The sequence below is a fragment of the Mastigoproctus giganteus genome, chromosome 10, assembly GCF_048544385.1.
Source record: "Mastigoproctus giganteus isolate SK-2022 chromosome 10, ASM4854438v1, whole genome shotgun sequence".
NCBI classification, from domain to species: Eukaryota; Metazoa; Arthropoda; class Arachnida; order Uropygi; family Thelyphonidae; genus Mastigoproctus; species Mastigoproctus giganteus.
In genome coordinates, this window is record NC_143584.1 from 219,022,442 (window position 1) to 219,038,189 (window position 15,748).

General features: G+C 35.4%; 1 protein-coding gene across 9 annotated transcripts in view; it reads right to left on the reverse strand.

The window, feature by feature from the left end:
- Positions 1-15,748, reverse strand: part of Rab3-GEF (Rab3 GDP-GTP exchange factor) — a 973,693-nt gene that overhangs the window by 2,167 nt on the left and 955,778 nt on the right. For 4 of the 9 annotated variants that reach the window (XM_090382519.1, XM_090382521.1, XM_090382518.1 and 1 more), the window contains one exon: positions 12,174-12,280. The exons of 4 other annotated variants lie outside the window; for them this stretch is intronic. In XM_090382519.1, coding sequence (XP_090238645.1) covers positions 12,174-12,280 — 107 coding nt within the window. Of the gene's footprint in view, positions 1-12,173; positions 12,281-15,748 lie in introns of those variants that run through there. One more of the 9 variants, XM_090382528.1, reaches the window with a different exon arrangement.

Here is a 15,748-nt window from a genome sequence, read left to right on the forward strand (position 1 = left end):
CTTGAACACAAAATAAAAAGTTCCACAATCTGATGGTAACAAGTAAATCTTTTTCATGTTTTGTGTACTGATCTTTCACAAACAAACATTTAAACTGAATAAAGGATAATTATATTCAGAACTGATTAGCATTGGATAAGCAAGCTTTCCAGTCTTTCATATTCATACATAGATCAAGTCACACAAACTGTATCATGCCATTTTAGTTTACTATATCAGAACATTCAACACTTGCAAAGTTTTTGTGCAGGATATTATTACCCAACTTTTTTTTTTTTTTTATAGCTTACTCACAAAAATCTATCAACCATGAATTACAACAACAGATTTCTCTTTTACCTTCACTTCTTTCAGAATAAGGGCTTACAATTGCAAAATTAAGTCAAGAAAATTCTGTTATCGTTATTGTTAGGCGCATTATGGCCTTATTGCCCTTCCGTCGTAAAGCCTACAAAAAAACAAACGTCTTTAAGAATTAAGAATTCTTAATTCTTAATTCAAAATGCGTTATTAAGAATGCATTTTGCCATAGTAATAGTGTGTAAACTGTTTGCATATACCATTATTTGTATAATGAAAGCTTGTATCTTACTATCTAATAAATTCATCAATAATTATCAGCTTCTCATTAAAAGTATTTACTGTTTGAATAAAATGCATAAAATGTTTGCAACACTACTACCAAAATAGTGAACTCTACTAAAACCAACATAATTCTTAAACTTTGTTATGACTATGTTATGACATAGTTTACTGCCATCCACATGTATTCTTAGAGCAGTAGTTCTCCACCTTTTATCTACATTGGGCACACAATATATTCTGGGAAGGGAAGGCAGACACAATCTTAAAAACACATGAAATTGAATATTTTTATAAATAAAATTCTGAGAAAAAAACAGTAATGTTTTTATTTTTTTAAATTCTGTACTAATTACAGAATTAATAGCAGACTGTGATAAGTAGATTATACATGAACTGGCTGTGCACATCTCTAGTTCCCCCAAATTAGAGGTGCAAGGTTCCATAACATCATCAGTTTGAGAACCACTGCATTATAGCAACAAGTAAGCTCAGTTCATGTTTAATTGTGAATGTGAGAGTATAAAACTTTGCTCTGCTTAAAAAATAAATTTGTAGCTGGGGTTTCTAATACTATTTGCTTCTAAGGAATTAATTATTAATTATTATTCACTTTTTGAGAGAACACACTGTGTGATGAATTAATGTGAAATATGAATAATACTGATTAAACCACTTGAAAAGTTATCAAGGAAATTTTATTGTGTACAAAGTATTACAATAAGGCAAATTCCTAAATGACAGAACTACTTAATAATTTGTAATGTTTCTGGATCCCATGTTGAATCCTGCCATCAGCCATAATGAAGACGGACTGAACAACTGTATCAGTTTGTAGTTAAGATACGCAGAAGGTGCTAACAGTACCTCCTCCCCTAATTCTAGAAATGTTCATTCAGAGGATGCAACAAACTTTATTTAATACTATGGAGTTACTAATTCTTTTTACTATGTGGTCATCACCTCTGGATCAGCTGCAGTTACTCAGGGCTGGCTTTAGTCGGGTTCAGAGTATTCAGCTGAACCTGGCCCACATTTAAGAGGCCTCAGTTCTAGAAAGAAGAACTGGAGCCCCTTTACTGAAAGACTGAATGGGTTCCCTTGTATGGCAAAATTGCCAAATAAGGAAACTGTTTTTTTGCCCATTTGTATTTCATTGGGCCAGTAAAGTACAGTGTAAAAGGTTTAGTCTGACAGATGGTAAAAACTTTTGATAGAGCAGACATATTTTTTGCCACTGAATTTATTTTAAATAAAAATGTTTAAAATCATGTGCACTATAATATCACTTTTTATTTCAACATTATAATAGATACTTCTAAGAATAGTATAGGCTATTCAAATGAAAAAATATATTTTTAAATGATTTTAAAAAAGTGTCTGCTGGTGTACTCTGTATGCTGCACTTATAATTATTTTATGCTTTTTTAATTATTATATGAATATGTCAAAAACATCTACAATTAATAAATTCTTTCCTTTTAATTGATTTTAATTATTTTTAAAGATTACTGTAGGATAATATAAATTATTAAAACACACTAATGGAGTCTGTAAATAAAATTTCTCACCCAGAGAAATTTAATTAAAGAAAATTTTCATTCAAGTTTGTTATATTTCTCTAAATTTCAGTTCATCCATGGTCTTACTGCACTCTTCTGGTTTCACTTATTCTTTGCTTTCTGCTTTATATTACATTTTTGATGAGTATGTACATAGAGGGTGTTTCAGAATTTCTTGGAACAAATGTAGGGGTATATTTTACAGCTAAAATAAGCAAAAAGTTCCTATAAACATATATCTCAAAAGTCTGTTTTTGAGATATTAAATATTAATCATAAATTACAAAAAGGAAACCAAAATTAATCTATATTTATTTTTGCTTCTTTTGTTACTTTTTCCCTATATGTAAGGGTACTGCTGGCCTTTGTTTTGGGGTCTCCAAGTTGATCTTATGTACTAAACTTGGGATTATTAAAGAGTTATTATTATTATTATGGCAACAAATCTTGAGCAGGCATACTAAGAAATGGATACAATTGTTGTTGTTATATTATCCTCCATATGCTTGCAGATGAAACATTTACATGACCCAGCAATATTCTGGTACTCATTGTAGGAGATACTGTACTTATACAGAACAAAGTATTTACTCTTTAACATTTGCAGTTAATCAAAAATCACCCTCTACCAGGGTTTGCTTGTAATGGTTTCAGCATGCCTGTTTTTCTAAGTTTGTCTCTCTACTGCACCAAATGGCTTGGTACTAAATTGGAAATATTTTGGTGTATCTCTGGACATCTTTGCCTTCAGCGAAGTGGGAGCTGATTGTTGAAAAAACTTCCATCTAGTGTTGTGGAAGTGGGTAGCTTGAATAAATTTAAAAAAAAACTTAGATGAATTATTAGAGAGGCGGAAAGGTGATGTGAGCTATTATTACTATTTTTTTTTTTGCTGATGTACAAGCTTGCTTCATTGCATCATTTGCCAATACTAATACAGGAGAAAGATTCTTATGAGCTATAAATTAAAATTATATCAGTTAACTTGGAAAAAGTAAACAGGTTAGTAGTATCCCCACAATATCACTTTAATAAATGCCATACATAAACAATGAAGTAGTCATTATGGAACCTGAAACTCAAGTAAAAGACATGTTGACACTGTACTCTAAATCATTCCAATTAGTAATTGGAACAATTCATGTGGTAGAACAACACTATTAATGTCAGTGTGGAAATGTTTTGTTCTGTTTAAAGCCTGTTTCGGACAGTTGTATTTTTATAACATAAAATGTTTTGCTATTTTACACAGTTTTGTAACTTGCGATTAATGTTTAATATCTCAGAAATAAAAACTTTTAAGATATATGTTTATAGTAACTTTTTGTTTGTTCTTATTTTTAGCTGTAGAACATGATCCTAAATTTGTTCCATGCAATTTCGAAACATCCTGTTTATATTCAGAATAATACAAATAAAAAGAAAAAAAAAACATGTTTAGTGAGACATGGAAAAAGGTATGGATGGATACGAGAGTTTAAAATAAACATGGAATATGGAATTTACTTTATAAGTACAGAGAAGCTGAAAAACAATGTAAAGTAAAATATACATGTTAATTTAAGAATGCACTGGAAAAAGGCTATACTATTTAGTGAATAGGTTGCCAAACACCTAGAATATAATGGAAGAGAAGGGAGAATGAAAAAAGAATGAAATAAAAGAGTATAAAATATGAATTAAAAATTTAAATGCAAAAATTAAAACTAAATTAAGTAATAATTAAATTGCAAAAATCAAGTATAAATTAATGACTAGGTATGTATTAATATATAAGGAAGGTTAAGATTTAAGTATAGTTAAAATTATTGAAATAAAGAATTTTTTGGGTCTAATGGATGGAGATGTATTAAAACAATAGAATAAGGTAAAATAATTAAATGTTAATATGGTGATATAAGCACAAACAAAAATGAGAGTAGGAGTGTGTTATAAGCTGTGTTGAGTATACCAAACTGTGATTGTGGTGAGTATACCAAACAGCTACACAGAGAAATAGAGTAGGCCACCAAATCAGAATGACTCATAATAGTGGGGATTTTAACTTTCCAGATATCGACTGGAACTCGTGGGTTAGTCATTCACACACTAGCAAGACTTTTGTGGATTTATTGGATGACTATTTTCTACAGCAGAATGTTAGAGAGGCAGCATGTTTCTACAGAAGCAACAGTCTTGATGTGATTAGCAACAGCGATTCTTCTTGAATTAAGAATTTGTAGGTAAAAGACCCACTGGATGGCAGTGATCACAGTGTACCGATGTGGGATTTACTTAAAGACATAACTACTGTAAAGGTTAAAGGGAAGAGCTTTTGCTTTTGTAAAGGTGACTACAGTGGTCTCAGTCAGTTTTTAAAATCCGTGCAGCGGGGCCAACTGATGATACAGTCAAAGCTCTTTATAGCCACCTTCTTTTTAATGTCCCAACGTCATAACATCCTATGTCGTTGGTCCCGAGCAATTTCTCATTAACCTAATGGTATTTTACATTCAGTATAAAGACTTTGAAAAACAAAAGGATTTCTCTATAACGATCATAAATTTCTACCTCATAATCTGAATTTTCACTTTCTTATTACAATATTCATGTTTAAAAATGACAGAATGCTTCAGATATATTGAGTAATTGCAGCCTGCAGGTGAGAAATCATTTTTTAAGATTTCCCAAGCTCTCACAGTGTAGTAATCAAATGAACATTGGCTAGAAGTCAGTTACAGTGTATGTTTATTGGTATGGCTCCAAGAAAGCGGTTAGCTTTGCAAATTGCAGAAAATTAGGATTTTGCAAGCTGTAGTTAATGGTGTGCATTCTAAGACTGACATTGCCAAACAGTTCTACATTCCTAAAGAGTACTCTGCTCACTATTCTGAAAAAAGATGTAAAAGAGAATGATTTTTCATTAGAGAAATCTGCTGATGCACTGGGTAGAATTTGGGCACGAAAGGTGAAGTATCCAGATCTTGAAAAGGTAATTTTGGAATGACTAATGATGATGCATGCAAAAAAAGTTTCTGTAAATGGTAACCTTTTAAAAGCTAAGGATGAATCATTTGTGCATTGAATGGATATTGAAGAATTTAAAAGTTCAGATGGATGGTTTCAGAAATTTAAGACTCGTCATGGCCTAACTTTCAAAAAAAGTATGATGAAAGTGCAGCCGTGGACAGTGATGCTACAAAGGAATGGAAGGAAAATTGTTAAAAAAATGTTTTGCTGACATATGACCACAATGACATCTTTAATGCTGATGAAACTGGACTCTTTTAAATTGCTACTGGATAAAACACATTTAGAGGTGAGAAATGCAGTTGCAGAAAAAAAGGCCAAACAACAGATTGCAATTCTCCTAGCAGCAAACATGACTGGCACAGAGAAGCTTCCTCTTTTAATCATTGCAAAAGCACAGAAGCCTTGAAGCTTTAAAGGTTTGAGGACATTACTGACTATGTATCGAGCAAACCAAAAGGCATGGATCACATTGCAAATCTACGAAGAATGGATCATAGGCTTAGATCGCAGGACGAGTGAGAAGAATAGAAAAATTTTGCTGTTTGTGGATGACTGCAGTTCTCATTGTCAAGTAAGCAACCTATGTGCAATCACTGTCAAGTACCTACCAGCCGACCGGGCTAGCCGAGTGGGTAAAGTACCTGCCCGGCAACCCAAAGGTCCCGGGTTCGATTCCCGCCTCGGGCTTGGATCAAAGTACTGCAAAAACCTTGGGAGGTGCAATATGGCCACAGAAGCCGATGCGCCAACAACTACCAAATCAAAAAAAAAAAAAAAAAAATCAAGTACCTACCACCAAATGTGACATCAGTTCTTCAGCCACTTGATCAAGGTGCAATCTAGTTTTTTAAGAAAAACTACTGAAGAATGCTATTAAATAAAATTGTGCTATGTCTTGAAAGCAAAATTAAATGTGAAATTAACATCCTGCAGACAATGTATTTATGTGTTTAAGCATGGAATGAAGCTGATGAAAAATTGATCGCCAACTGCTTCAAACATGCAGGATTTACTGCCTTGAATGATGCAAAGTGTGAAGTTCCGCATGCGTCTTCCTCTATTAATTTAATACTGTAGTACATATAATAAATAAGATTATACTACATTGTATTAGTAGAATTACATTAAATATTCAAGCTTTTACTTGTTTTGTTTGGGATTTTACGAACAATCAATATAACATCCTTCCGATATAAAAACTGCTTTTCTAATTCCCTGGAGAAATATAGATCTTTGACTGTATTACCAACAGCAAATTCTAAATGGGAAGCATTCAGAGAAGTAATTGTAGATGCTACTAGGCTTTTTTTACCGGCCTCCGTAGCCGAGTAAAAAAGTCAATCTGCCAACCCGCACTGGACCAGCGTGGCAGATTATGGTCCATTTCCCTCAGCATGAATTGTTGAGGAGGCTTCCATCCTGCAGTGGGTTGATAATGGTTGCACTTTACTTTTACTAGGCTTTTTATACCAGTTAAAAGATATTGTTTAAGGCTTATATCTAAATGGATGTCAGATAAACTGAGGTTTGAGGGAGAGAAGAAAAATGCATATAAATTATCAGGTGATACAGATGCCAAAAGTAGATATAAACTAGTCTGTGATCAAGTCACAAAGGAGGTTAGACAAGCTCGAGAAGTTTCTGGAAAAGAATGCAAAGAAAATCAGCAAAGACTTCTTTATTTATGTAAACAGTAGAAAGGAGTTGAATCACATTGGTCCACTTGATGTCAATGGTTTTACTGTTGACGATCCTGCTCATGTTGCTGACAAACTGAATAGGTATTTTGCATCTACATGCATACATGAGGAATTCTTCAGGAAAGGGGATGCCAAAAGTTTATCAAATTCTAACAGGAAATTAAATAATTTTGTGAAAACCAAGACGAAAGTAAAAAGAGAAATTGCTGAAGCTAAACAAAGAAAAGAACCTGAGGTGGATGGGATCTATCCAATTAGCATTAGCATTAGTAGAGGCATTTGATGCAAGAAAGCAAGCTTATGCAGCATCAGCCAAAAAAAAAAAAAAAACCCACTTCCACTTCACCCCTCTATTCGCTCGAAATACCTGTCCAGCTGAGCCTAAAACTTATTTAGGCTATCAATTTCCACGACAAGGAATGGAAGTCTGTTCCACCAACCAACCACCCGCTGGCTAAAGGCAAATTTCCGCACGTCTATCCTACAGCTGTCTTTCCTCAATTTGAATTTATGCCCACTCAGGTGATTATTCTGAGCAAGAGGAAGAATCCCATCGGTATTGAGCATGCTCAAACCATTCAAGGCTTTATACACCTCTATCAGATCACTTCGCCGGTGCCTAGTCTCCAGACACTGTAATTTGCAAAACTTAAGACTTTCTTTGTAAGAGCAAACCTTTGTTCCATTCACTAATCTTGTTGCCCTTCTCTGTACTCTTTCCAGCAGCTCTACATCCTTCTTGAAATAAGGCCTCCAGACCTGTATACAGTACTCAAGGTGTGGCTTGACCATTGCCTTATACAAGGGAATAATCACCTCCTTATCCATGCTAGAAAAAATCTTTTATATCATTGACAAGACACCATGAGCTACTCTTGCAGCCCATCTGCACTGCTCAGAAAACTTCATATCTGTCTGCACAATTACCTCCAGGTCCTTTTCATTCTCTACCACTGTCAGTGTAGTACCACAGAGTTGATACGTTACTCTGGGGTTACTGTTTCCCATATGTAGTACTTTACATTTGTCAATGTTAAACTTCATTTGCCACCTCTCAGCCCATCTGCTCAACCTTTCCAGATCCTGTTGCAGCAGCATAGCATCAGTAGTGTCCTTAACAACCCTGCCAACCTTTGTATCGTCTGCATGGATATTAAGCTTGATATACCATCATCAATATCATTTATAAATACAGAAAACAACAATGGACCCAACACTGAATCCTGAGGGACTCCACATAACATTAGTCCACGATGAGCAGTGTCCGTTGATTACCACTGTCTGTCTTCTCCCCCTCAAACATCCCTTTATTCATAGCAGCAATTTGCCTCCAATGCCACACTGCTCCAATTTGTGCAGCAGTCTTCCATGTACAACAGTATCAAAAGCCTTTCTAAGATCCAAATATATAATATCAAAGTTATTCCCTGCATCCAGTTCTTTTGTGACTGCATCATAGTATCCAATCAAATTGGTCAGGCAAGACTTTCCTTTAACAAAACCATGCTCTGTCCGAGCTATAACTGAAGTCTTGTCTAGATGATCCTTCAGTGCTTCTTTAACCAGTGCCTTCATAAATTTTCCTGGAACAGAAGTTAACTCACAGGTCTATAATTACTTGTGTCAGCCTTTGATCCTCCTTTGTGAATTGGGGTCACATTTGCACATCTCGAGTCTATGGGTACCTCCCCTGAGTCCAAGGAAGCTCTCATAATTATGGATAAGAGTTTTCTTACTTCCTTTGCTGCCTCCTTTAATATAACTGGATAGATCCCATCCACCCCGGGTGCCTTTTTTATGTTTATCCTCAACAATTTCTCCCCCACTTTCCTCTCAGTTATTACAAAATCATCTACCTCACTGCCAGAGTTTACTTCACCTCTGGCATTCCCCTCCCCTCATGTGTGAATGTAGATGCAAAATACTTGTTTAGTTTATTAGCCACCTGAGCAGGATCCTCACTTGTTGAACCATCAATATCCAGTGGACCAATCTGATTCATCCCGTTCCTTCTAGAGTTTACATAGGTAAAGAACTCTTTTCTGTTTTTCTTTGCATCCTTTGCCAAGGATTTCTCATAATCTGCCTTTGCCTGCCTAATCTCCTTTGTGATTTGGTTACAGACCAGCCTAAACTTAGGCCTAAACCTTGAACAATATTTCTTAGTTGGTATGTAAAGCCTAGTAGCTTCCAAGATAAGTTCTTTGAATGCTTCCCATTTTGAATTTGCTGTTGGTAACATCATCAGTTGGTCCCACTGTATAGAATTTAAATACTGTCTCAGACCATCGTAGTCGCCTTTACGAAAGCAATAACCCTTCTCTTTACCACTGACAGTAGTTACCTCTTTGAGTAAATAGCACTTCAACACACTGTGATCACTGCCACCTAGTGGTTCCTTTATCTGCAGATTCTTAATGCACGAAGAATCACTACTGATAATCAGATCAAGAGTATTACCCCCTCTAATTGCCTCCCGAACATGCTAATGTAGAAAACAATCATCCAATAAATCCACAAAAGCCTTGCTAGCGTGTGAGTGACCAACCCACAAATTCCAGTCAATATCTGGGAAATTAAAATCCTCCATTATAAGACTCTCTGATTTACTGGCCCACTCTATTTCCGTGTACAGTTTCTTATTATGCTCATCAGAGTCATTAGACCTATAGCACACTCCTACTCTCAATTTTGATCTCCCAATGCTTATGTCACACCAAACTGACTCGACACTGCACTGTTCAGTGATGTCGACTGGCTTCACTTCCTTTGATTTCATGTGTTTCTTAACTAATAGCATAACCCCTCCTCCCTTCCTATCCTGTCTATCGTTTCTGTACATATTGTACTCCCCAAATTCCAGTTCTGCATTACTTATATCTGTGTGACACCACGTCTCTGATATCTCAACAATATCTGCCTTTGATGTTTTGAGCAATACCTCAAGTTCATCAAATTTATTTACCAAACTCCTAGCATTGGTGTATATGCAAGTATATATGCACCTGTTCCTATTCTTAGCTACCCTAATACAACCCATGTGTTTAATTGTACCTCAATGACTCCCGGCAGTTTCTGAAATATCCTGCATCTTGTTTTACAGACTGCTGCTCATTCCAATAGAAGCAGTGCAAGAATCACTTTCACCTCTGCCAGTGGCTACTGTTAATCTATTAGTCCTTGTATCCCCCCCAAGCTAGCAGTTTTCCGACCCACCTAACACTGCCTTGATATCTCCAAAGTTGTTTACTGCTGTCCTTGAGGAAGCTTTCAGAAGATTAGACTGGTTGCAGAAAGGAGTCAATATGAATGGAGTGTACCTAAACCATTTACGATTTGCAGATGACATTGTGGTCATAAGCCATGACCCCAAAGAATTAGAAGAAAATCTTAATCAGTTATGCAGAATTAGTAAGGATTTTGGACTAAACACGAGTATGGCTAAAACAAAAGTAATGATGAACAAGTATGCCACAAAAAGGGATATAATGATTGAAGGAGCAGTAATTGAAAAGGTGGAGTCATATACTTATCTGGGACAAGTCAATTAGCTGTAATAATGATAAATGTCTAGAAGTCAAGAGAAGAATAAATTTTGGATGGATATCATTCAGGAAATATGATTTCAGTATCTGAAACTGGGCTGCTGATCATTCTCTGATAGTAAAGCCTATCTTGAATGAAGATCCTCGCTCCAGAGTTTTGAGGAATCTTAAATAGTTTGGATTCAGGTTTTTATATTTTCTGTAAAGCTGGTAATGGTTTATTTTCTTAAGTTGTGTAGGATGTCAAAATAAAGGAAAGCCTCCCTCTCCCTAAAGTCAGAGATTTTTTGTAGGTGTGTTGAGCATAGATGGGTATGTAGCTGCACCAGGCAGGTCTGGGTCAGTGTAATCCTGAGAAAAGATTTTGTTATTTATTTTTTTTTTTTCCCAACCTCTAACCTCTGGCTGAAAGCATCAAATGTTTAGCTTACTTAATCTATTCGGAACATTAAATATCTCAATCAGATGTCCTTGCAGGTGCCTGTTTCCAGATGCTGCTATTTGCAAAACTGAAGTCTTTCTTAGTAAGAATACTCTTTTGTTCCCCTCACTAATCTTGTTATTTTTCTCTGCAAACCATTCCAACAGATCCACATCCTTACTAAAATGAGGTTTTCAGACCTGTATATAGTACTTAAGATGCAGCCTAACCATTGTCTTAAACAGGATAATTACATCCTTATACCTGCAGGCAAAATTTTTGTATATCATTCATTTTTGTTGGAACAAACGTCCATCTGGTGTTGTGGAAGTGGGTAGTTTGAATAAATTAGGAAGAATTAGACAAGTTATTGGAGGGGATGGACAGGTGATTTGGGAAATTGTTTTTTTGGCTGATGCTGTATAAGTTTGCTTTCTTGCATCATTTGCCACTACTAATACCCTTCATTGAGTCCTTACCTCTCCCCATATGAATTTCACATTTTCAGAACTCTAAAGAAAGCAATGAAAGGAATTCAACTTGGACAAAGAGGTGTAGTGGATGCCAAAAAAACAAAAAAAGCTTTTGTGCCACTGTGTTATGAAACAACCATAGTTTATATTATTAGGTTAGTTGGTGAATGTGTTTTTTTTTCCTAACTTCACACTGGGATCCATATCACAACAGATAATTTATATAGATAAAAAAGTGTTTTATGCATTATTTTTGACTTGCCCACTTCTCATCTGAATGCTTTTTGTAATATTAATACACAAATAAAATAGCTAACTATGAATAACCACTTATTCAAAAAAAAAAAAAAAAAGGATTTTCAATTACTGTTTTCATTGCACTTTTTTAAACAGTACTTAATTATATTACATTCATGTGTACTGGTTGTCACGAGAGGCCCGACGTTTTCATTAATTAATACATAATGTAACTGACCCAAATTATATGAAAATTTTGGCAATTACTGCATGTTTTTTAATTTTTTTGTGGCATCTCTAGTTTCAAGGAGGTAATCTGATTATTTCTTTCAACTGTATCTAAACAGGTTTCACTAATACGAAGCCTCAAAGTAGAGAAAATAATTTTTACAAAAGTTTTTCTTTAAACAAAAAGGGTTCATAAATTGTTATTAATATCAAAAGTTCCCACCTCATATAAATAACAACACAAAAACGTAATAAAAAAGCAAATAAAAAAGGCAAGCAAAGCAATATAGTTTTTTTTTAATGTGAGAAACTTAAAAACAGGGATTATCACACAATTAAACACAAACATAATGCAGGGTAAAAAAAAAAATAAAATAAAACAAAAAAGCCAACAAAAGACATTAATACCACACCACTGATTATTAGTGTTAAGATCAGAGTGGTCGTACAGGGGATGATGCAAGGTTTGAGCCAGCCGGACTGCAAGGACACGATGTACTGACATTAATGTGATCGCCGCCTGCATGAAAAATATTTTCAGCATTAATTTCAGAATATTTTAAAATCCTGTATGTATCCAAAATGTCACTGCTATAATTACTGGATTTATAGAGAGAAATTAATAATTATGGATTTATGTATAAAGTATTATTTAGAAGAAATTTACAATGTCTTCTGACTGATATTTAAATGTGCTAAAGCAGTGAAGAGAGACTTTCTAATTGGAAAACAGATCATGAAATGAAATAGTGCATTATTAGTTTAAATATGTGAATGTAAACAGAGTAATCAGGTTATATAAAATTTCATAACATTTATATTAACAGAAGTGATAACAGTTCTGTCAGAAGCCTTTTCTAATAAGAGTACAAAAACTGGAAAGGCTCCAAATGAGTGCAAAACACAAAAAATACATTAAATCACTTCTAGTTATTCATATTATCTCTGTTTAAATGGTTTAGTTAGATATGCTATTGATCTTATTTTTAAAAACCAGCACAATTTTATTTTATTTTTTTTTTGCTTATCCATGATAAAAAAGGTAAATTGCAGCCATTATCAACCCACTGCAGGGTGGAAGCCTCCTCAAAAATTCATGCTGAGGGAAATGGACCATAATCTGTCATGCTGGTCCAGTGCGAGTTGGCAGATCGACCGTATTTAGCAGTCAGGGGCTTGAACCCCAGTCTACTCAAAGATCAAAGAGCGTGTGCTAGTGCACTTCTGCTCCTGACCACTCGGCTACGGAGGCCATATTGATACTCTATGTTAACTCCAAAATATCAATCAATTTTTAAGACTTTTTTGCAGAAACAAGTGCATCTGCCCTTGTATTAAAGAAAAGTATTATCTGTATACTGATCGAATATTTTCACAATTTTTTCACTCAGTATGTACCAACTAAAGATCAGTATGATGTAGAAACAGGAATTTTTAGGGATGAGAATGTCAGAATGAGCCAAATTCTGGCAGGGAACTGAATGATTTCGTGATAACTGAGAGGAAAGTAGAAGAGAAATTGTTGAAGCTAAATGTAAAAAAAAAGCATGTGGGCTGGATGGGAACAAGATTAGTGAATGGAACAAAGGGTTGCTCTTATGAAGAAAGGTTTAAATTATGCAAATTACAGTGTCTGGAAACTAGGCACCTGCAAGGTGATCTGATTGAGGTCACTGTCTGTCTTCTCCCACTCAACCATCCCTTTATCCATAGCAGCAATTTTCCCCCAATGCCACACTGGGGTCTACACAATTATATTAAAGGAGGTAGCAAAAGAGGTAAGCAAACCTTTAGCCATGGTTATGAAAGCAGCCCAGGATTCAGGGGGAGCAGAGCTGGCCATAAATTTGCACTGCCAGGTCCAAGAATTACTTACGGGGCTCTAGGGTCCTGTGCAAAACTTATGCGGAGTGTTTTTGTAATAGTGATTTTTTTAATTTTTCAACTTTACAGTAACTAAGACATAATTAAATAATTTTATATTATACTGAACAAAAATTTTAAATATGAATAATATTTAATACATTAATCAACAATATTGTGTGACCATTTCAGTGCGGGACACTGTTTGACAGAACCGGATGAACATGTGGTCGGCACTGAGGGAGGAGGTCTCTGTTGATGAGCAAATGTATTCCCAATTCACAAAGGGAGGATCAAAGGGAGACATGAGTAATTAGACCTATATTCCAAGGAAAATAATGGAGTTATTGGATAAAGAAGTAATGCAGTTTCATCTATATGAGAATGCAGTTATACTGCTGTCACAGCATGGATTTGTTAAGGGTTAAGGGGCGATTTTGTCTGACCCATCTGACAAAGGAACTTTACATCATATACTTGGATTTCAGAAATATTTTGATATTGTTGCACATAAAAGACTGTTATACAAACTGGAGCGTGCGGCATTAAGGGCAAGTTTCTGATATGGATAAAGGAATGGTTGAGTGGAAGTAGACAAGAATGGCTATCAGTGGGCATTATTCCCCTAATAACATTAGTCCAAGTTGTCTTCTATATTTATTAATGATATTGCTGAAGGCTTAATGTCTAGGTTTGCAGGTGATATCAAGGTTGGAAGAGTGGTTAATCATAGCGATCAGGGTATGTTACTGCAACAAGATCTAGATGAATTCAGCAGATGGGCTGAGAAGTCTACTGGATACTTACCTGTGTGAGGAGGAAGCATATAATTTGTTTTCTTATCTACTTGATTGGTTTTTTTTCCCCAGTGCAGCAAAAGCCTGTGACTTCCTTGCACTACACAGTGAATACTATTACATAGCTCAAGTGGCAATTGAAGTTTAATACTGACAAATGCAAGGTACTCTGTATGGGGAGCAACAATCCCAGATTAATGTACCGGTTGTGAGGCCACACTCAGGGCAGTGGAGAATGAAAAAGACCTGGGGATAATTGTACAGTCAGATATGAAGTTCTCTGAGAGTGCAGACAGGCTGCTAAGACAGCTCATGGAGTTTTGTCAATGATATACAGGAATTTTGCCAGCAGGGATAAGGAGCTGATTATCTCATTGTATAAGGTAATTGTTAGGCTACATCTTGAGTACTACATACACATTTATTCTCTGCATCCATTCCAACTGATCCAGGGAGGACCTGGATCAGTTTGAATGGATGCAGAGGAGAGTAACAGGAGTGGTGAGGGGAGCAAAAGAGTGCTTTCACCAGGAAAGGTTTGAGTTTTGCAAATTGCAGCACATGGAGACTAGGCATCTGGGAGGAGATCTGACTGGGGGTGCTTAAAGCCTTGAATGGAATCCTTTCTTTTGATCAGACTATACATACACATGAGAGGACATAAATTCAAATTGAGAAAGGATGGTTGCAGGTGTAGAAATTTGCCTTCGGTTTGAGGGTGGTTGACTGTTGGAACACACATCTATCTGGTGGTGTACTGGTGGGTAGTTTGGATAATTCAAGAACTAGATAAACTGTTAGAAGAGATGGACAGGTGAAAGGTGAAATGTTTTTTTTGCTGATACTGTATATGGAGGTGTGGTACCTGAAACTAAAAACTAAGGAACTGAATGGAAACAGTTTACAAGCATAACTGCTTCTGAAATTCATACAGTTATATCTAGTGACCTTGTGTGGTCTTAAGTGACATCTATATTTGTGACCATATAGATATGAACTACAACATATATACACTTTAAAACTTCAAGAACATAATGAAACATGTTTTTAACAATGAAAACTTTTGAAAGTGAACATATACCATTTGCTTACTTATGGACTGTCATTGGATTTCCAAATCACACACAAAATCTAGTTTAGGATTGTGGGAAAAAAGGAGAATAATTAAGTCTTCAACAAAAACTAGAAGAGAACAATTAGAAGAGAACGACCAGAAGAAGAGTCTTTAAGACCTGTGCTGGGCACAGAACAGATAAGACTACTGGGACTGACTCTTTTTTGAATGAAATAAAACTGGACAGTCTACCTTGTGACTTCATATGGCAAAA